At 37.4% G+C, this 22,360-nt stretch overlaps 2 protein-coding genes across 2 annotated transcripts in view; one reads left to right on the top strand and one right to left on the bottom strand.

Annotated features, from left to right (window-relative positions):
* LOC107726474 (sorting nexin-3-like) overlaps positions 1-4,863 on the bottom strand; it is a 26,869-nt gene extending 22,006 nt beyond the window's left edge. The window contains exon 1 of the mRNA XM_016536069.1: positions 4,617-4,863. Coding sequence (XP_016391555.1) covers positions 4,617-4,778 — 162 coding nt within the window. The 5' untranslated portion in view covers positions 4,779-4,863. The remainder of the gene's footprint in view (positions 1-4,616) is intronic.
* A 642-nt stretch (positions 4,864-5,505) lies between these two features.
* Positions 5,506-22,360, top strand: part of LOC107726402 (lactation elevated protein 1 homolog B-like) — a 26,287-nt gene continuing 9,432 nt past the window's right edge. Inside the window, exons 1-10 of the mRNA XM_016535959.1 lie at positions 5,506-5,613; positions 6,347-6,645; positions 7,880-7,935; positions 8,081-8,182; positions 8,992-9,119; positions 10,133-10,148; positions 15,145-15,203; positions 15,841-15,845; positions 20,429-20,455; positions 21,908-21,958. Coding sequence (XP_016391445.1) covers positions 5,506-5,613; positions 6,347-6,645; positions 7,880-7,935; positions 8,081-8,182; positions 8,992-9,119; positions 10,133-10,148; positions 15,145-15,203; positions 15,841-15,845; positions 20,429-20,455; positions 21,908-21,958 — 851 coding nt within the window. The remainder of the gene's footprint in view (positions 5,614-6,346; positions 6,646-7,879; positions 7,936-8,080; positions 8,183-8,991; positions 9,120-10,132; positions 10,149-15,144; positions 15,204-15,840; positions 15,846-20,428; positions 20,456-21,907; positions 21,959-22,360) is intronic.

The raw sequence follows: 22,360 nt of genomic DNA, 5'->3' as shown, positions 1-22,360 counted from the left end.
AGTATAAGTCATTATAATCTGTAATTATGTCCCCACTGGATGCAACAAATGCCTTGTTTGTAATGGGTTTTATTGGTTTTGTCTGGTCGTGCCGGAAGACGGCATCACAGTATGGTAAGGGGCGTAACATTTCCGTCACACGCTTGAGGTATTTGGCCAATCACAATGCACTGGATAGCTGGCCAATCAGAGCACACCTCGCTTTTCAGACCGATGAGCTTTGTAAAAATCGACGCATTTCATAAAGGCGGAGCACACAGGAGAAACAATAATGTACAGTATGTGGAAAATAATGTTTTTTTTTAACTGATTTTTTATTTTAAACAGCATAAACACATTTCATTACACAAAATACACAAAATAATGTTCTTTTTAGCAACATCATATGACCCCTTTAATATTTCTACATGGCTCCATGCAATACAACTCTGATTCTTCAATAACACCATCTAGTGGTCTGTTATTGATACAACCACAACTGCTACAACTGATAACGGAGCGCTCAAGCGGGTACTGCGAGTCATGTTGAGGTAATTAAAATGTCAAATTAATAGTTTGCGTTCAATTATTTGCTTATCAGGCAAGTGGCCGCATGATAAGCTGGAAATTACGCAGTGTAGTCTTTACCACCCTGCAGAGGTTTCTTTTGCAAAATAATCTGCTGACTGTACACTATCCCTCAGTTTGGGAACCACTGGAGTAGGCGATTTGTGCTCTATTAATGTGGCCTGTTACGATGCTCTATGGTGTTTGATTACTAATGCCTGTGTAGTACGGCGTTGCACAGAGGGCAAAAATGTTCAGCCTTGACTCTTTATTGTCATTTGTGTTCAAATTTGCAAAGCGTTCCAAATTAATCAAAACTATATAAATGCAAAATTTGAATTCATGAATATATAAAGGTATCCACGATATAGCAAAATCTATATCATGGAACAACATAATACCGGTACTCACTTTCATACTGGTATAGCGCCCACCCCTACTTTGAGTATTAATACAAATGTGTCAAGAAATAAATAAAATAGAACAGAGAATAGAACACAATTGTAGACCAACGAACAACTGAGAACTGTGAAATTTGTTTCCACTACTTTCAGGTAATGTTGCAATGTTAAGCTGCAGGGACAGCGAGTGCACAATAGTCAGTGCAATCTTTTGTTTACCAACCTAAATCTTTAACCACTAGGATGACTTCTAACTGGGCCACACACCCACACCAAGGTCAAATGTATTCTTGCCAAAGAGACGTTCACACACAGTAACAAAGTTATTTCTGGTGATTTCTGCAATTTGAGCAACTTCGACCATTAGCAATAAGTTCAAAGTTGAGTTTAACTTAATGCAAATTAAAAGAAATGCATTGTGTGACTACCAGTGGAAGTACAGACAGTTATCCGGCACCTGATACAGTTGGATACATCAGTAGAACATAAACGCCTCTTAGAAAACAACAGCATGTCTGGACAAATATGAGTCCAGATAAAATACTGAGGACAACTGAGAGCTGCAAAATTTTATGCTTAGTTCTAGCAATCTTCTAAAAACTATAGGGAAAACAGGGTTTTCCTGGCTCAAAATGAGGCGGAATTGGTACCATCCTGATCATGCACATATTGTACCCACCCTTTAACTGGCAGAAGCAAACACTTTTTACACGCAACATACTTTAGATGTTCTAATTATTAGATGAAACAAAAAAAAAAAAAACCTGATGAACATTAAATTAAATACAACATCTAAACAGCTAAAAGGGGCCCTTTTACAGTGTAGGTGAACATAAACATAACATCAGACCGTTAAACACTGCATGAAATTGAAAATCTTGATCCACTCATTACAGTCTCCTGGTCCACACCGCTTTGATCCAATATACATTTATCCACTTATTAAAAAGTGTCTTTCTAGAAAACAAAATATTTTCTTACAACTTTACATAAATTTTTTGATAGAATACATCATGAAATTTAATCACAGCAGGGCTGATCACAGAACCGTGCTTCACTGAAAGATACGCATGACAATCGCAGCTTCTGTCGAATCGCGATCTCGATTCCATTTCGATTTATCGTGCAGCCCTAAGGGTAACAGGTGTATCAGAGCTAACATTAGCATCAAGTTACATAAGACTATTCATAAGATTAATTAATACTACGATTTCACCCAAATCTCACTTCAAACCACCATTGAGTGTTTGTAATAACTTACAATTGCGATCTAATGTGGATTTTAGTCATATAATGTTGTTGAAATAAGTTATTTGTAGCCATTTATATTAAGCTAATCACTATCATTTCTCATGTAAACATTCTTTATTGTTATGAAAATAATGAATATACTATCATAATAGTGCGTTTATTAGCTTCACGTTTCTCTGGGCTTGCTGTGTGTACAGAACACAATGCGGAAGTGTAATGGAAGCTCGTCATCGAAAGAGACAGAGAGGGTTATGAACACACAATGAGTGACATATGACATATGCTTCCTCTAAGTCAAAACAGCGATAGCGGAAGAGAAAACATATGAGACAGTGCTGGATGCCGCGAATGCTCATCAGATCGCATAATTCAGTCTAAAATGAACAGAAATTATGATTCTGTCTAAAGAAATATAAATTAAATATGTGTAAAGATATCAGTATTTCTCCAGATATGCACACTTTTGGACTAAAAGCCCTAATGGATACTGTTCAGTGACACTTGCACATGACTGCCTGTCTGAGTTTGTCAACAACCAGAGGTAGCAAAAAATTTGCCCGATGTGGCCACCTCATAATTCTCTATGCAGGGAAAACCCTGGAAGAATTACACTACTTACACCAACTGACCCACTGCTTTTCAGGGGCAGATACTGTATGCCCCTGGAAACAAAATGATGACATGAGTCAGCTTGCTTTCTGATTTGGCCTACCTGATGATTTTGATGTAACTGATTTGTTTCTCATGCATTTGAAGTAATTTAAAACAGAAAGCACAAGCAATTTGAAGTAATGTAAAACAGAAAGCAAAGTATAGTGTTGAAACACTAAATATAATGCTAGAAGCTTGTAAGTAGTAAGTAATCAGAATTCATCTTACTTTTTAGGCATATTAATATCAGCAACTGCACCAAATTGTATCGTCTGGGCATCTGAATAAAACTGAGGAATTTTTTTCTCTGTCTTCTCTTTTATCATATTACATGATTTACTATCATACTAATGATAGATCCTCAAAACATTCACCATACTGTAGTCTACTTTCCTTTTCTTTATGTAAGCATAGAGATGTTTTGCTTTTGGACGAACATTCAACATTTGCAATTTTAGCTGTCTCTGGATACCTAGAATTCAAATTACATGTAACGTAACTTCACCTTTTTACCATAACAGTGGGAATTTGGGAGGTTTGCATGCTATTTGGCCTGTCAGTCATTTTATCTGTCGAAAGGTTAATTCCATGCATAACAGTGCACAAACACTCACATATGCAAAGCAGATGGAAGCCACATGTGTCTTTGTCTCACTGTTATAAACTTCCTCTAGCATTCAAAATAATTTGGCCAACAAACCATGACGGTATGCATTTTATCAGCACAAATATGGGCAAGCTGACTCATGCCTTAGGAATGGTGTGTGTAAGTGTGGAAAATTGATGCTATAACCATAATCTACACAGCGGCTTCAGAAGAATTTAATCGTAAGACAACTTAAAAAAAAAAAAGCGTAAAACCAATTCCTGTTCGAATAAGGCGCATGTGAGAACAAGAACAAGAAAATTTGAAGTAAATAAAGCATTTGAACTAGCAAACTGAAAGGTCTCACTTGATAAAGAAGATGAGCACAGCACTTTAGCGTTAACCAGGTTCATCATTATCATCATAAGCACCATTATCTTGGCCTTACACAAAGGGGTGTGGTCACACAGACTATATGCTTGAGATCTAAGTGGAAATTGCTTGAAACACTCGTCTCAAAACTCTCTCATGCCAATTGTACACATACCAACTTAACTACGTACTCGACTGCACAACGTACTTTAGTTGATCATTACACAGTCAGGCTTAACAAAATATTTAGGTCAGTGCCAAATGGAAAAATTAAAGGGATAGTTCACCAAAACCTGAATAATCGGTCATCACCCTCATTTTGATCCAAACCTGTATTCATTCTTATTAGTGAACACAAAAGAAAGGAGATGTTAAGCAGAATGTTAACAACTGCCAGCTTCAGCCACCTTTCAATGAACCTGATTTCCATTCAATGAAAGTGAATTGTAATAGGCACAATGACAGCATCAGTCACATCTACTTTTGTTTTCCAGTGAAGAAAGAAAGTTATATGGGTTTGAAAAACATGAGGGTGTGCTCAATGCTTTGCTAAATCAAAATCAAAACCAAGCTGAACAGTTACACTGTCATGGAAATATTTAGCAAGCCATCAAGTTTTACAAAGTTATACCTGGACGCGCAAGTCAACAGAAGTCATGGAATTATTAACTAATGTGAGCCACACTACACTATGATCTATACCATCGGCACTCATTATAATCGCATTAAGAATGTATTTAAGCATCAGTCTGATCAGGTCAGTGTGCCCGAGAGTGTGATGTCTGGTCAGGCCAGCACTGGCTGCTCACCTTCAGTCTGATCTCATATGTCGTGAACCTGTTCCGACCGACGCCAACCGTCTCGGGGTTGGAAACATCAATCTCTAGAAAGTTACTCGGTGGCCCATACGCATCGCTCAGGTTTTGTGGTTTAGTATACAGCCTTCTCGTATCTGCTATGGCCTCAGCCATGGCTTTCAGTTATAGGTTTGAGCAAACAAGCGGCTATCGATTGCACTTCCGATCAGCTGAGGAACAGCTGACATGTGACATACCAACACGGTCACGTGGTACTATCCCTGTGCGTGCTTTGATTGGATAGAAGCTGTCATAGCAAGTAGAGTGTACTTTTTAGTGTAGGGCAGGCTACATTTGTGAAGTCGAAAATGTTATAGGTTATAATATAAATTACTATTTATAACCGTCCGTAGAGTAATGCCTAGCGTTTATACAGTCACGTGCCAAAATACTCTGAGCTGTGATTGGATAAATGTTAGCAAAGCAAGTACAATGCAGTTTTTGGAGAACGTCTGTAATGTCCAACTTTTGAACAGTGATATTTGTCATTTATTCAAGCTCACGTGACAGCATTCTAAGTGCTGTCAAAGCAATAACAGTGCACTATTTGTAAATCTGTAATGTTAAAAATATGCTATAGGTTCTCAATTACTATAACCGCCTGCAGTATAATATCTCGCATTTATTCACGAATGAGAGATGATTTAGGTTTTGCCTCAGTTTATATTTATAAAGACACATTTCTTATGTAATGTAACGTGTTTGTTACATTATAGATTTCTTATATAATGTAACTTACATAAACCTGAAAGAACACCATAGTCTGATCTACATTAAGGGATATCAAGGTGTCAGTGTACAGACTACAGAGCTCAATAAAGTTATTAGGTTTTGAATCAACATGGCGGCATACGCGTTGCGGTGGACAACGAGATGCCTTATAAGAATTACACACAAAAAGCTAGGTTTGTCGAAAGGAGTTTGGTGTGAAGTCAAGTGTTTAAGGAGGGTAGAGGTGAGCATGAATACTCTCCTCTCCTGTCATATGGACAGCGCTGATAACACGTGATAACTGCGGGAAATCATTTACGTCATAATTCTTAATATCTATCTTAGAGAGAAAGAGAGACAGAGAGTTTATTATTATTATTATTATTTAAAAACTAATAACCAGGGTGTCGAACTTTGTAGTGTGCTGTATTATTTTACATATAATAACATATTTCTTGAATCTTTCCCAAATTTTAAATCTAGTAATAAATTTTTTTTTTATTTAAAAAAAATATATAATAAAGTTTAAATGTCTCCTATTGAACAATCTTTTAAATTTGAAGGTGTTGGGCAGTATGGCTTTTTTTTTTTTTGATTAAGCATTTATTATTATTTCATTATCATCTATATTATGACCATATTTTATTTCAAGATGTGGCCACTTGTATGTTTTGCCTAAAATGTATAGTTCACCCACAAATTTAAATGGTCATCTTTTACTCATGCTAAAATTATTCTCTTGCCATATACATTTGTTCGTAATCAAGAAAAAAAAAGAAGTTATGTCACACATAATAGCTGTTTTTTTGGTTCTGTTGTTCTGCATTCATCAAATACAACATCTTCACAAAGTCTTAATGTGAATTATTAAGGAATTATTATCAAGTATTATGTGATATAAGCACTGTAAAAAATATTTTCTAAATAGATGTCAAATAAATGTTTATCAACATATTTTTCTTTCTTAACAGTGTTCAACGTTTTTTGCAGGACATACATCTACGTCAGCACCTTGGGCTGTTCATAGTGGACTCATCAGCCACTATGACAGCCTTGTCCTCTCCGGGTCACTGCGAGAGGACGCTCAACAGAGAGCTGCACTTCTTCAGTTAGGACAGTTAAACAGAGTGATGACAGACTATACCAACATCCCGATCCTTCTCCCTCAACCTAAAGACTGTTTACAGAGTCAACCCACCTCAGAACTGGAGAATAAAGTAAACTCAAATGAAAAAGAAGACAGAGATGTTAATGACACACAGGAGGTGTGGTTTGTATGTGCGTAACTGAGCAATGCATTCTTTGAATGTTTACAATGAAGAAAAAGCTTAGCAGTCCAACCTTCAGTCAGACCCCAGCGCTTGCACTGTGCCATTGCCTAATTTGCTGTGGGACTGTTATTTGTAGGTCAAAGCAGCTTCAGCCTGTTTGTGTTTGTGGCGGTGGAGAGTGGGAGGAAAGACCAGACCAAGCACTTGCTGGATCACAGCACAGCCCCCTACTGAGTCAGGACACCCCACCTATCCCTCGCCTCAGTAATGAGAGGTCGCTATTGTCTGGGAAAGAGATTCCCAGCTCCACTTTTAATAAGGGGAAATAAACATAAACATGTACAGCGATGTGCTCTTGTGGTGATTATTTAGGACAAAAAAGGCGAAACACTTTGTGCGTAGGGTGAATTGAACAGTGCAAGGGATGAATAAATGCATTCTTTTCATTTAAAAGTTAATCGTTTATTATAATACCCAAAGTTATTTCCAAAAAATTTATTAAAATCCCAAAGTCATTGTTTATCTAAAGCATTACCAGAGCAAATAACAGTTCATTTGTGATAGAGAGTGGAAAACAGAGCGTTTCTAACTAAGAGTGTTGGCATGTGAACTTTTTCCCCTTGGCTGCGTCCTGTGAAAGTGTAGAGCATGACTCCACCTTGTGGACCCGTCCCTGACAGGGCCTGTGTCCGCTCTCTCTCAGTCTCTTCACTGTGTTTGTCCACTCTACTGTGACTGGACCACTGCCACCAGCCACAATAACGAGCTACAGAGAGTTCTGGAAGTCAGTGAGAAGTCACACGCTGTCATCCAAGAACGCTGCGCTTCACTGCGTGCTCAAACAGCATTCACCCCACCAGAAAAAAATCTGAATACGGGGATAAGGATGTCGGCTCTCTGTCTTTCCTGAATAATCAATTGTTTGCAGCCACAGACAGTTCTGGACTGGCTCATCAAACCCCTTGTACTCTTAAAGTTGAATGCAACGCTGACATTGTTTGGAAATTTCAAGTCAAGGGGACTCTTAATCTGACTCTTACCTGAAAATGTATTTTCTTTCTTAGCGGGAGACAAAAGCAAACCTTCAGGTGTTTTTATGATATTTGCATTTGTGCATTTTTATGCATTTGTTTTATGATATGAGCTATGTAGGTTAAATGTGCTGAATTAAGCAAACAAGCTTTTTACAGCTTTGAAGAAGATGATTACAGTATATTTGTTCTTGTTTCACAGGAGTCCCCAAACAAAGCCACATCCTCCTCGTGGTTACTATATCCATGGTGATGTTGGTAAGCTTGAGTTCTTTTTTTTTTTAGCTATGGCCACAAAATGATTAGTCATTTTAAACATGCATTGAGTTTGGAGGGATTGGACTGGACTTTACATTGGAGAGGCCAATCAATGCTTATTCTGTTTTTGTTTCATAATCAACAGGCACTGGGAAAACAATGCTGATGGACCTTTTTTATTCATTTGTGAAAAGCAGAAGAAAAAACAGGGTTCATTTCAATGCATTCATGTTAGATGTACATAGAAGTAAGTTCTAACTAAACCAAGGTGAACCAAGTGTGGACACATCATGAAAGGTCATATACACAACCATTCAAAAGTTTGGTGTCGGTGAGATTTTTAAACGTTTTTGAATGAAGTTTTTTGTTCTGGGTCCACCCAGGCTGCACTTATTTGACCAAAAATACAGGAGAAATTAGTCATATTGGTCACAATTAAAACATATATTTTAAAAGTTTTATTAAAAATATTTTTTTATTTTAATACATGCTAAAATGTAATTTATTCCTGTGATGGCAAAGCTGAATTTTCAGCAGCCTTCACTGCAGTCTTCAGTGTCACATGATACTTCAGAATTCATTCTAATATGCTGATTTGATGCTCAAGAAATATTTCTTATTCTTATCAATTTTGTGCTGCTTAATACTTTTTGTGGAAACTATCATACCTTTTTTTCTTTCAGGACTATTTGATGAATAAAAAGTTCAAAAGAACAACATTTATTTGAAATAGAAATCTTTTTGTAAAAATATGTCTTTCACATTTGATCAGTTGAATGTATCTTTGCAAAATAAAATGAATTTAAAAAATTGACCCCAAACCTTTGATCTGTATGGTATATTTACCTCATTCCATATTAATCAATATAAAGTAGTACTATTTTGTATTTGTACAAGTAGCAAACAAATATTCTTGTTATCATGCATGAATAACATTTGAGGAAAATAACAGCATAAAGTAGAATAGATTTATTTGAGATCAAAATTTATTTTCATTTAAGTTTTGAGAGCATTAGCATTTATTTGTATTGACTTTAATTTGTGCATTGCATTCAGGGATCCACAAACTGAAACAGAGCCTGCCAAAGCGACGGATTGGTAAAATGACAATGTATGACCCCATCTTTCCGGTTGCTATGGAGATCGCAGAGGAAACCTGTCTCCTATGCTTTGATGAGTTTCAGGTGAGGGCAGGAGTAGGGAAATTGGGAGGGTGAAGAGTTTGTGAAATTGTTGAAAAATTTCTAAGATGCAATTTAATGCATATTTTCTGTGTGACCGTGGATGAGTGAGGGAAATAATGTGAGCTGCAGAAATCCCAAATATAATATTGTAAGTAAGAATCAGCATGCTGATGGTATGTGTATAATGATGTAGTACATCTGACTAGAGTGTGGAATAGCTCTTCATAGATATAAGGCTTGTTCATTTTGGAGCCATCTAGTGGAGTCAGATACCGTCACACAAAGCTGAAAACACCTGCTGAGGCCACAGATAATCCAGATGAGAAAAAAGCTAGAATTAAACCGAAAACTATTCTTCGCAAACCCATAAAGATGTATAAAATGAAATTTTTGCCAATTTAAACCCAGAAATCAGCCCATTTCTCAATCGGTAATCAATATTTTCCTTACAGAATAATATGCATATTAGCTATTATCTAGTTTTTGTATTCTCTGGTTCAGAATCAGTGTGGTATTTATTGCTTTCTAAAAATGTCCAGTTATCTTATTAATATTACACACAGTACTCAACTAACCTGTGTAGACTTCATTTCTGAGTCCCTGTGCTCATTCTCTCACTGCTTAAGGATGAAGGACTGCTCTTTTTATTAACTGCTTTTGAATTGAAATGTTTACCTCAGAGCTAAACGCTTTCATATATTTATTTAGTTTAGTTTTTTCATATATTTATTTAGTTATTATTGCCTGAAAGCCTACCTTCTGTCAATCTGCTCGCCAATCGTCGCTAGCGGCAATATGGAAAGCACACAGATTTTGTTTATGATGCATAAATGAGAAGCTGACAGCCCCTTACCAATCAGGAGCCACTGCCACTTAAGCATGCAAATGAGGCATCGAGTTTCAGACGGCCCCTCTTGCTTCCTTGAGTGAGGGGTAATGGAGAGCGACTATGGCGGGTCGCATGTATCCATGCCTCTTAAATGCTAATGAAATTTCTCCATTCTCTTCATTAGTCCGGCATCATTATCAGTAATTTGTAGCCTTCCCCTTTTGTCCCTCTCCACTCCCTTAATGAATGCAAGGCATTGAGAGAAGGACCAAGAGAGATATAGAAAGAGGAAGGAGCGAGCAGAAACCGCTTGAGGCATTGTCTCAGGCCCCTGTCAGTCGCCGGGTGAAATTACTCATCGACAGAGTTGTGTAAGTAAAGGTTTAAGATCAAAAGAGTGCAATTTGGCACCCGTGTGCGCCACACAAAAGTGACTCTTTGCTGGCGTAATTGGATGCTCATTTGAATATCCGTGCCGTTGTTTTTGCTGTCGTCCGCAACAACGCCACACAGAAGGCTTTCTTGCACTCAACCTGGCAATCAATACCCCGAGACTAAAAGTGTGTGTGTGTGTGTACACACTCACACATGAGTGTTGCGGTGCCTGTGCGACAAACAAAAAACAAATACAGGACGGATGAAAAGGTCATAATTAAATGACTCCTTTGAAATGAAGAATAGAGGACGGTTAAAGGAAATGTGATCCAATTTATGTCGTAGCACCTCGTCTTTGTAACCGACCACCCTTCCGACAACACACACGCACGCCCTCCACCTTGTCGCACGTAAGGCCACTATAGAAGATGCTAATTGGGTTTGATGGGGCCGAAGGTTTAATATGCAAAAAAGGGAGACACTTCAATATAAGAAAAACAACATATGCTGCGGGGTATGGCAGTCATAAGTGTGTCCTTCTTAGAATAGTAGAGCTCAGTGAATGAGGAGATCTTCTACATGACAAAAACATCCCCAGCCCCAAATTTGGCTCCTCGTTGCCAGATATGCAAACGCTGATAAAGTATTAATGCGAAGCAAGAAGAAACTCTATATGCGTGTTGACTAAATGTATTTCACCACTGAAAAAGTATCAGAAACGTGGGAGAAGATGAGAGCAGACCATGGTCGATCTCATTGTGTGTTATTGACTAAAGGGCTCTTTTTGTCAGGGGAGGGTCAGCAGCCCCAGTGTTGCTGCAGATGTGTGTGAGGCAACAGCTCGCCGCTGTGAAAAAGGCAACGTTTAAATGATAATAATGAATGATGATGATGAAAATGATAATAATGAAAGAACCACTCATCCTCTCGCTTCTGAGATTCAGGGACAGCCATGCCAGGCCCTCAAGAGCACAATGGGAGCGCATCTGTGTGTATGTATTTGTCTCTGTGTGGCCATCTGGCTGTCATTGTGCCACTGATTTTACCTCAAAACGCTGTTTATTTATTTATTTATTTATGTATTCAATTATTTACCTTTTTCAGTGCTTTGGCCACTTGTCCTTGTCTCTAGCAGAAAGCCGCGGCTCTGTGTGGTCATTTTACAGTCAGGTGGAGTGGCTTTGTGTCTGTCCTGCGTCTGTGTGCGAGCGTGTTGGGGAGGGTGATGTCAAAGGACCTTGGCCGAGGCTTTGGTTTTAAAATGTAACGGCACCTGGTTTTCGCACATTCATTCGCATGTACACGCATACACAAGTATACATGCATGCACACAATTGTGGTAATTAGTTCAAGGCAGAGGAAGGGCAAAGGGGAGAGAGTTGTGCCTTGCTCATCTTCAGCTAATACATCTGTGCTCGCTCCCTTAGTGTTTGACTGTCCTGCCTAGAGGACAGAATGGAAACAACAGTAGCTATAGGTTGCTTTAAAGTCAGCATGAAATGAAAAGTGACCTATTTACTATATTAAGACACATTCAATTCAAAAATCCTGTAGAGTACTGAAAATATTCTGATTAGGAAGATCAAAATGATTTCTGAAGGAACTTATGACAATGAAGACTGGAGAAATGGCTGCTGAAAATTCAGTTTTGCCATCACAGGAACAAATTGCATTAAAAAAAATATAAAAATACAAATCAGTTCTTTTCATTTCATAATATTACCATTTTATTGTATTTTGGTCAAATAAATGCACCCTTTGAAAGAAGCTTCTTTCAAAAACATACAAAAAATATTACAGACCCCAAAGTGTAAATATATTTTTTATATATTTAAATATATATGAGTTTTTATAATTCATAATACTTTTTGCAAAAACAAAAACAAATCTGACAGTAAAAGCAGTTTATTCCTTTATTTCCTCCATCAATTTCCAGAGTTAAGTGTGTTTTCTGATACTGACCTGTCACCTACACAGCACACATGACTCTTGTACTTTTTCACCTTGTATTGTTCTCTACCAACTTCCCAACAATAGACCAACGTACCGTTCTCATTCTCCTCAGTCTTTTGTGTGGCCAGAAAGTAAAACATGTTCCTAAACTACACATCCGTTTCGTGTTCTAATCCAGTTCTGCACCATCTCATGTGTCAGGATCTTCCTTTTTACACCTTTTTAAAGTTCACCTCCCCTTTAAGTCACTCTTTGGTGTATGTTGATGCCATGATGTTTGAGGTCTATTGATAATTCACGTAAAGTCTCTCACTCCTTTTCTGCTTTTTATTGCTCTCTTCCTTTCTTGCATGCACTCAAACACCTGTCAATATGGCTGCTTCTCTGTGGTGGATTACATGAAACTAATCTGAGGAGTGTTATTTAGGGCTGAAATACAACGATGACAGCATCCATCTGAACTTTAAACCCTTAGTTCATCAGTAAACCATTTCCTATGTGCTTTTTGTTGTAACTTCAGGAATAATTCACCCAAAAAATGAAATTTTATTTCATTATTTACTCACCTTTATGACTTTTTTTGTTTCTGTGGAACACAAAGGCAGTTATCTAGCAGAATGTCTAAGCTGTTGAATTCCGTTCAATAAAAGTGAATGGTGGCAAAAGCTGTCAAAAGAAAAAAGCAGCTTGGACATTCTTCTAAATATCTCATTTTGTGTTCCACAGAAGAAAGAAAATCATACAGGTTTAAAATGATGTGGGCGACATGTTTGGGTGAACTATCCCTTTAAATCATGATCACGCCATCAAAGATTTCTCACCTATATGCTGTTCATCATAAAACGAGGCAACTTTATTTGATAGTACCCGCTTGAACGTGAGCAGTTAGTCTTTTATCTCTCTCCACCATTCCCACTCTTTTCTTCCTCTGCCTCATTGTTGATTCAACAGATGCCGTATTTTGCAATTTGCTGTGATGTTACATTAAACTGGAGAGGGAGAGTGATAAGGGTAGAGATAAGACACTCCTTCTGCCTTTCTCTTCTCTGTCTCTGTCTTGGAGCGCTGCTAATGTCTCGTTGTATGAAGTGGCCTTGTGTGCCGAGTTCAAAACGGTGAGCGGCAGTTACATAAAGAAACCCTCTCCTGACATTAACCAGCCACTGAGAACAAAGCCTACGCTAAAATTTAATAGCCATCTTATTCCATTTTAATTAGGTGACTAATGGATAGACGGGTACACATGAAAGATGGGAGGGAGAGAGATGGCACCGAAAGAGATTGCTCGTTTATTGATATAAAGATGCTGAACTGAAGAGCCGCTAAAGAGGCTCACGTGTTTGAACTTGGATGTTTGTCGTCGTCCAAAACCATTTCTTCAGGTAGAGTGAGGGAAATGGATGTACAAATGTGAAGGAGTGTGCACTTCACTTCCTAAATCTTTAAATGACCCTTTAGTTATGCACCGGGATAATATGGTTAAACTGCCAAAAGAGTGTAGAATTCATTCAGAAGCATCTAGATGTGTCTGTGTGGTGTTTTTTTTAATAATATAAATGAATAAATTATTTGATGACCTACAACAGATTATTGAGAATCATCAAAGATATAAACTAGGAAAAGTTTAGTTAGAAATATTTTAATGATGTTTTAACAGTATTTAAAATGTTTGAAATTAATGACTTACTGCAGAATCATCTTAAAGCAGTGGTTCTTAACCTTTTTAATTTCAAGGCCAATATTCAAAAACTCCATGATTTTTCCAGTTTTTCGTAATGTTTCTGGACAAGGATTAAGGATAACAATTAATATATATATGGAAATATATATGGAAAATTGGAAATTGTTGAGAGTAATATATATATATATATATATATATATTACTCTCAAAAATGTTCCATTAAATAAATTGCACAATCATCTTGTTCTGAACTTTTGCTACTTTCTGATGTCTGATAAGTAGCACATGACTGCCCACATTTACACATTCTGTTACAAGGTAAAGGGACCATTTAAATTGAAGTTTGCATGTACTGCGGCCAAAAATAGCCTTTTAATTTTAAGGGTTGGAGGGGGAGAAAATGGCCATGAAAAACTTAAACAACTTATACTTTGACTTACTGTTTTTGTACAGTGTAGACTAACATTATAAGTGGATGTTAAGGAAAAAGAGTATATAGGATGCCTTAAAATATCTCTCAGTAAGTGAGGGTCATCCCAGTTTGCATTGCTCTTGAAAAAAAAAGAAAAAGAGAAAAAAAAAAAGACTCACTTGAATGATTGTCGTAAGTGGCCTCCAGATGCCTATGGAAATGCTTTATCTGTTCTTTCATAGTAATATCCCTATAGCATGCTTTTATTTCTTGGGTGAGAACTGGCCGAACATGTCTCACTGGACTGTTTATAGCTCAACATGCCTCTGTTATGACAGTTCTGTTTCCTTTATATTTTCTTGCCCACGTCAGCTTTAAACAAGCTTTTACAGCACAGACAGCAGCATATCCTCATCATGGTCTCTTTACATCTGTGTGTGTGTGTGTGTGTGTGTATGGTTTATCATGCCCGTATGGCTAATTGAAGTCTCCATTCACGTGATGCAGGTTTATTGTCTGTGCAGAAAGAGAGAGACTTCTTCTCTTGAGCTCATTGTTTGGGAATGTAATGAATTTCATGTACTGCCTTTCTCCTGCGCTGCCCACAGAAATCAGTTTCTGCCTCTCCTCGTCCCTTTTGTCCCTCCTCCCCCTCTGTCCCTCACTTCATCAATAGACACTTTATTTGCCAATCATAGATGGAAAATGACATTATGAGGAGGCTAAAGAGTGAATCTAACCAGCATCTCTCCCTCTTGTGCTCTCTCTTTCTCAGAACTGTACAAAAACGGGCTTCAGAGGGCTGCTTTTGTGCCTTTCATTGGCGTACTCAAGGTAAAGACAAAGTCATTCTCTCAGTGAATTTATTTATCCTTTCATTCTATCTCCATGTCTCTCTTTCTCTCTCTTCATGTTTCCTCCTCTGCTCTGTCTGGTTTTTGATGTATTTTATTCACAGATAAAAATACACAACCCCCCATATGTGTTTGCAAAAACACACAAAACAGAAAAAAGACCGCTTTGATCATGCCTGGAGATGAGAGCAACAGACTGAGAGAGAGTGTGAGAGACATGGAGGCCGTTTAATGACTGGTGTGGGTCGGCATTGCGTGAAGCTGCTTGCATTTCAAAGTGCACCCGGCCATGGACGCCAGCAATGCTCTGATCTGCTTTGCAAGTTAATTGTATTATTTTAAGCAGGTATTGGTATTATCCTGTGTGCTGTCTGGGTAATTATCATCATCCTGCGACAGCTTTCCATCATAAATAATCAGACCATCATTTCCAGGCATTTTACAGCTGGCCACATTCTTGCACATTTGATTGGTATCAGCACACTGAGCACGCTCAATGTGTTTTAACATTGAGCGGCTTGTTTGTGGCTGTGACACTGTAAATATATAAAAGGTAACATATTCTTCCCATGTTTTTCTTTTTTTTCTCTAGTTAGATATTGAGCATACTTTTAAAGGAATAGTTCACCCAAAAATGAAAATTTGCTGACAGTCTACTAACTCTCGGGTCATCCAAGATGTAGATGAGTTTGTTTCCTTATCTGAAGAAGAGAAATTTAGAGAATTTGGAGAAATTTAGCATTACATTACTTGCTCACCAATGGATTCTCTGCAGTGAATGGGTGCCGTCAGAATCAGAGTCCAAACAGCTGATAAAAACATCACAATAATCCACAAGTAGTCCACACAACTCGAGCCCATCAAGTATTGTCTTTTGAAGTGAAAAGCTTTGTGTTTGTCAGAAACAAATCCATCAATAACCCATTTTAACTTTAAACCCCTACTTCTGGCCAAAATAGGAGTCCATAATCCATAATAATGCTTCCTTTAGTAAAAAATATTGGACTCCTTTCAAGTTAGATAAGTTCATTATGGATTTGTTTATTACAAACATGCAGCTTTTCACATTGCAAGAAGTTAATTTATGGACTGGAGTTGTGTGGATTACTTGTGGATTATTGTGATGTTTTTTTATCAGTTGTTTAGACTCTCATTCTGACGGCACCCATTCACTGCAAAGGATCCATTGGTGAGCAAATGATGTAATGATGAAAATTTCTCCAAATCTGTTCTGATGAAGAAGAAAACTCATCTACATCTGGGATGGCCTGAAGTTGAGTACAATGTACAATGTCTTTCTAATGCACATTATATTGTAGTATTCCCCATAGTTAAAGGACCCCCCTCTATATAATGTGCTAAAAATAAAAGCTGCTAGACGCTTCATTCAGGTTGTGATTTTTCTCAGTTTGACCCCTGGGTCTTTTATGGTCAGTGGCCCAGCACAGTCACTGTCAAATCCCTGGGGTCCTTAAAGTCACCCTCTATTCTGGCCTGTGTTAATCTTGCCTGGTAAGAGTGCTGAATACCTCTCGCCCTGCGTTGCACCTCTAACGCTCTAGCTTCTTTGTTAAGCCATCTGGTTTTGGGGCAACCCAGGATCCCAGTTCAGGGTAACTAGGGTGGCCCAAGTGCCTCTTCTCATGCCTGGTCAACCTTAATAATGTGTGACAGACTCACTGAAATGCACTCACTGGCTCTTGACTGTTCTTCTTCTATATATCTTAATCTCTCTTCAGAGTGGTAATGTTTATTTGTCTACAAAATATTATTCGAAATATTACTATTAGGGCTGTCAGTTGAACACGTTAATTCAGTATGATTAATTATGTAAAATGTTTTGAAAAATTTCAAAACACAATATAATATTGAAATATATTTCTATATTTATAAAGTTACAGTAATGTTACAAAATATTTCTATTTTAAATAAATGCTGTTTTTTCACTTTCTATTCATCAAAGAATCCTGAAAAACATGAATGGTTTCCACAAAAATATGAAGCAGCACAAATTGCATCGCATAAATAAAATACATTTTAAAAAATATATTAAACTCATAAATTCTAATAATATTTCACAATAATACTGTTTTACTGTATTTTTACTCAAATAAAATGCAGCCTTGATGAGCATAAGAGACTTACTTAAGAGAAAAAAGTCCCGACTCCAAACTTTTGAAAAGTAATGTATGTCTTTGAATGAATATTGATATCTGATTAATTTATTTTTATTTGGCAGCCCTAATTATTCATATCAAGTAAGGTCAGAACCCCTTACTGATTTTTACGTTTTAAGCAGCTTATTTGTCTTCCATGGTGTCTTTTTTGTTCCTAGTCAGGGTGTCCGCGGGTCCTTAAAAAGTCTTAAAATGTCTTAAATAACGTTTTCCTAATATAAGGCCTTAAAAAGTCTTAAAATGTCTTAAATTCCGATTCGATGGGTCTTAAATATTTTTGGTCACATTACCGCTAAAATATCTTCAGTCTGACGGATCTAATGACTTTACTTACTGCGTCATCAGAGAGAGTTGCAGTAAGTTAGCAGAATACAGAATACAAGCTCGCGCTGCTGAGGCTCACTCTGTTTGTCTCGAGACTTCAGAACAAATGACCGTGACCGCACACATAAACTCAGAAGAAACACACTGAGGATTATTCAGACTGTTTAGTTTATTCATAACATGATATAGTTAAATAACACCGTGACAAGTGAGCTATTTTACTCAATATATTTTGTATGGAATATTGTCTGCTGACATGAAAAGTTCACTGTATATCATAGTAATAAATACCATTTATTACAGCATTGATATTTTGTTTTCTTTTTAATTTATACACATTAAATATTACGTATATGTATGTAATAAAATGTGTATTTCCATTACAGGTTTAGGTCTTACATTTCATATAAGGGGGTATTAAAAAGGTCTTAAAAAGTCTTAAATTTAACTTGTTAAAGTCTGCAGAAACCCTGCTAGTGTTTTATTTTATTTTATTTTTTTATTCATCTTTTGCTCCAACAGACACATTAAAATAGTATAATAGAGGCGTGATGATCTTATTTTCGCTCAAATGTCTGTCTTCATTTTGGCTAACTGCTTTTCTCTGCTGTTCCCTGTGTTCCTTTGGTTGGAGTAAATGGTACATACGGTTGTCTTGGTCTTATGCGTGTGTGTTTTCATGGTGAATGTCTCTGGTGGGTAAGGAGGAGTGTATGATGATTGAATGACTTGAAGATGGAGCAAAAATGAAAAGAGGCAGTTTATGTTGGATGACTGCAATTGTTCCATTGACCTTTTGTTAACCTCCTATTTCTAATATTTCTTATCTTAGCTTTCCTTCAGATCCATTTTATCATAAAAATGTCTAAACTTTTACCGAAACCTTAAAGTATTTGAAGAATAGTTGACTAGACAGACTGACTCCTGATTAATTCGAAGCAGATAATAAAGACAGACCTATGAGAGACATCTAATAATATACACTATTCACAGAGAGAAGGACAGAGAAGTGGATGTCAGGAATGCCGCTGTCTATTCTCTTGCTGCTTTTATATTTTGATCTGATCTTATGTCTAAAAGCCTTTTTACACCAAGTCCAATACGACTAAGAAACATTAAAAGACAAAATACTTCCAAACATTTTTTTTCTACCAAACATTCTCTGAAAATAATAAAACCTGAATGGTAATGTTTATTAAATTAAGAATTTATTTTTTTAGCATAACTACAATATTTTGGCCTTAAAATCTTAGTCATGTTTTTCCTCTGTCAAAACTTCTGGCTTTGGTGTGAATAAGCTGTACGACCAACATTTGAGGTGCCTTGACATTCGTTAACAGTCACTCAAAAGATTTTGTTTTGCCAAGTCACCACTAAAGTTGTTCAGTCATGTTTTTAGCAGGCGCAGATTAGCAAAGACTGAGGAGCGAGTGATTGTGATGGAGAGGACGAGGGCTGTGGCCTGTGGCCTCTGCGGAGGTCTGGGGGGTCCACGCTTTCAAAGTGAGACAGATGTTCCAAGGGTGATGTTTCTTTAAGAGTCCTGGACAGGGCAAGGAGAGGTTGTGAGAACATTTTGAGTATGTTTTGAGAGCGTTCTGAGTAACTAACAAAGCCGGTTACATGTAAAGGGAATAGATAATTAGGCATAATTAGTGCGTTCACGTCGTTAACCACCCCCATTGCTCTCTCTATCTTTCTCTCCCTCACACACACACTCACTAAGTCACCTAATCTCTCAATACATTCACTCAAGACGCACACACACACACATAGAGAGAGAGAGAGACACACTGCAGTGGTAAAAACACTTTGATGTAAGAGGAGTCGTCCTGGACTCAAAAGCATAAAGGCAGTGTTTTAAGCTGTCTCTCGTTCTCTTTTTACCCTGCCCCTGCTTCCACCCCCCCCTTTTCTTTTCTCCTACCCACAGAGGCTGTAAGACACACAAAGATGAATGGACTACAACCTTTCCCCCCTGTCCCCCTCTGCCACCTCTCTTTTTCAGTTCTCCCACCGAGCGCTCCTTAAGCCAGGCTCTGTCAATCCACCCCTCTTCCTCCCAAACAGGAGGGAAAAAAGCATCAAATGTTTTCGGCTGTCAGTAATGAGGTAGTGGACCTCATCAGGGTCCAATCGCCAGCTATCCTTGGCTTTTGTTGGAGCTCAATGGCAACCCTTGCTTTGAAAAACTCAAAGGCAACTTTTTTGAGGAGTGGCGAAGAGATAGAAAGAGAGAGCTAGAGAACAAGACGGACAGAAAGAGAGACAAACTTCATTTTCATTCTAAATGGTTGTGCAGGGAAGCTGTGGGCACTCTTAAAATTAAACTTGAATTATAACTGTCTATAAAATTGATAATGAAATAATTGTATTTTTGTAATATCTGGTAATAAGGACATGCATGGTATTACAAAAAAATTAAATATTATTAATAATAAATAAATACATTTATTTTTTATTGGGCTGCTCATCTGACTTTTTTTTCTTACTGTTTGCAGAGGCAGGTATTATCATTTTACAACTTTTGCTGACATTTTGGGTTGGTTGACACATCATGGGCAGATTTTGGAGAGAGGATGTATTGTTGAAGCAATAGGGATGATCTAATTCAGTGGTTAATCTGTTAAAAAAAAGTTGTCAACATGGACAACTACTAATCCTACTACCAGCTAGTACTAAATCTAAAATTATATCATTCCAGTTGCAATTTTCATTCCATAGAAACAGGTTTAGTTATTTTATTAAAAGGTCAGTCAGTTAGGAGAGCCTGCAGTTTGAGGGGTCTGGCGGGTCTTGTTGAAGGCCAAGGATGCACATCAGATTTGCATGGCAAAGTGCATTCTGAGTTGAGAAGGGCCGACGATGAAGATCTTTGAGGAGTTATGAGTCCTTAATGAACCCATCAAAGGCCATAATCATGCAATGATCCACAAGAGGACGTGTCTTCAACTGATTATAAAGAACCATGCGCTGGAATCATTACTGATTATATTTCTCTCCCCCTCTCCCTCCTCACGATTACTCTCCTGCGAGATGGCCCATCAACCGTTAAGATATACTCGCAGAAATGGAAACTTTTTACAAAAAGAAAAAAAAAATTGACAATAGGGTGTGCAGAGGAATAACCCGTTATGATGGCTGCTGGGGAAGCGCGGTTGTCGTGGCCGTGGCGGCTGTTTACATGGCGGCCTGGTGACAAGGTCGAGCAGGGTTGATGAAGTGACACTTTTCCTTTTGTGTTCTTCTGCTCACGGTTTGTCAGCCTGTCATTACGGCTGATTCAGCCAATTGGTTTGGACACGGAACTCTGCGCTCGAGAGAGAAAAGTTGACAGCGCTGGAGAATGGGGGGAAGAGGCGAGAGATACAGGAAGAAGAGGAATAGATCGCTCCTCTCTCGCTCTGTGTGGTGATTGCTAATTATCTTTAGTTCAAGGAGGGTGGCGGAAAATTCACTGATTTCATAATTCGCTGGAGCTGTCATTGAGGACTGATTCAGGCAAAGGCCTCTCGCCTAAATACCACATATTATCCACATCCTGTTAAAAATAATCACCCTTCCTTTTCATCAGTCATTTTTGTCATCGTTTCTCCAGCATTTTGTTCCTTTTTTTTTAAATGTTTTCTTTCCCCTCGTCACAGAGGTTTGATATGCCTTGGTTCCACACAGTCACTCCATAAGTGAGCGACTAACATGTTTAAAAGTGCTGACGTGGTTAGTACGCATATTTGACCCTTATCTAAATATCAGTTTATTTCAAAGATTTTAGCAGTGGGGCTATTTCATAATACACAATAACAAGTGCAGAGGTGCCATTATAAAATTTCTATACTTGCATTGTGAAAACTGATAAAGTTTATCTTTTACTCCGATGTACTAGGCCTAATTAATTAATACCTGGTTGCTAAAACAGTTTACAGTTTTATACAGTCATGAGAAAAGTTTAAAATTAGTGCAAGTCTTAATCATATGGCTTACATCAGGATAATATGGATCACATTGTGTCAGTGTTATTTTGTTATAGCAATTAAAATTAGTGAATTAGTAACCTACATGTGGCATTGTCACCCCCTAGAGGTGAGCTGTGTATTGCAATACAAAATACGTAGCAATCAAAACTATTGTCATTTAAACTTACTCTTGAAACACTGTCACTTTCTCACTTCTTGTTTATGACTATTCTCTTTTACCGGACAAGGGAAATGGAAGCAGCAGGAAGACTATACTACATGTAAGACAGCTCTCTCTCTCTCTTTGTGAAAGAGTGATGTAACAATATTAAACTGGTAATTATTAAAATGCTGTAAGGTAGTTTGGGGCAATTGTAACATACTACACTAATTGTCATTTTTATTTTTATTAGTATTTATTTATTTGTTTGTTTTGTTGGATGTCCAGTACTTAGACTTTTATGGCTTTAAACAGCAGAACTGTTTTTTAATATTTAATAATAAATAACTTGTATTATTCCTGACAAATTATACATATACACTACCTTTCAAAAGTTTTTGAAGAAATTAATACTATTATTCAGCAAGGGCGCATTAAATCAAAAGGCGATTAAAAGTTACATTAAATACTTTTATAATGTTACAAAAGATTTCTGTTTCAAATAAATGCTGTTTTGAAATTT

Source organism: Sinocyclocheilus rhinocerous, unplaced genomic scaffold (assembly GCF_001515625.1).
Source record: "Sinocyclocheilus rhinocerous isolate Xijiao unplaced genomic scaffold, SAMN03320098_v1.1 scaffold605, whole genome shotgun sequence".
In the NCBI taxonomy this organism is placed as follows: domain Eukaryota; kingdom Metazoa; phylum Chordata; class Actinopteri; order Cypriniformes; family Cyprinidae; genus Sinocyclocheilus; species Sinocyclocheilus rhinocerous.
This window is presented reverse-complemented; position numbering and strand designations above follow the sequence as displayed.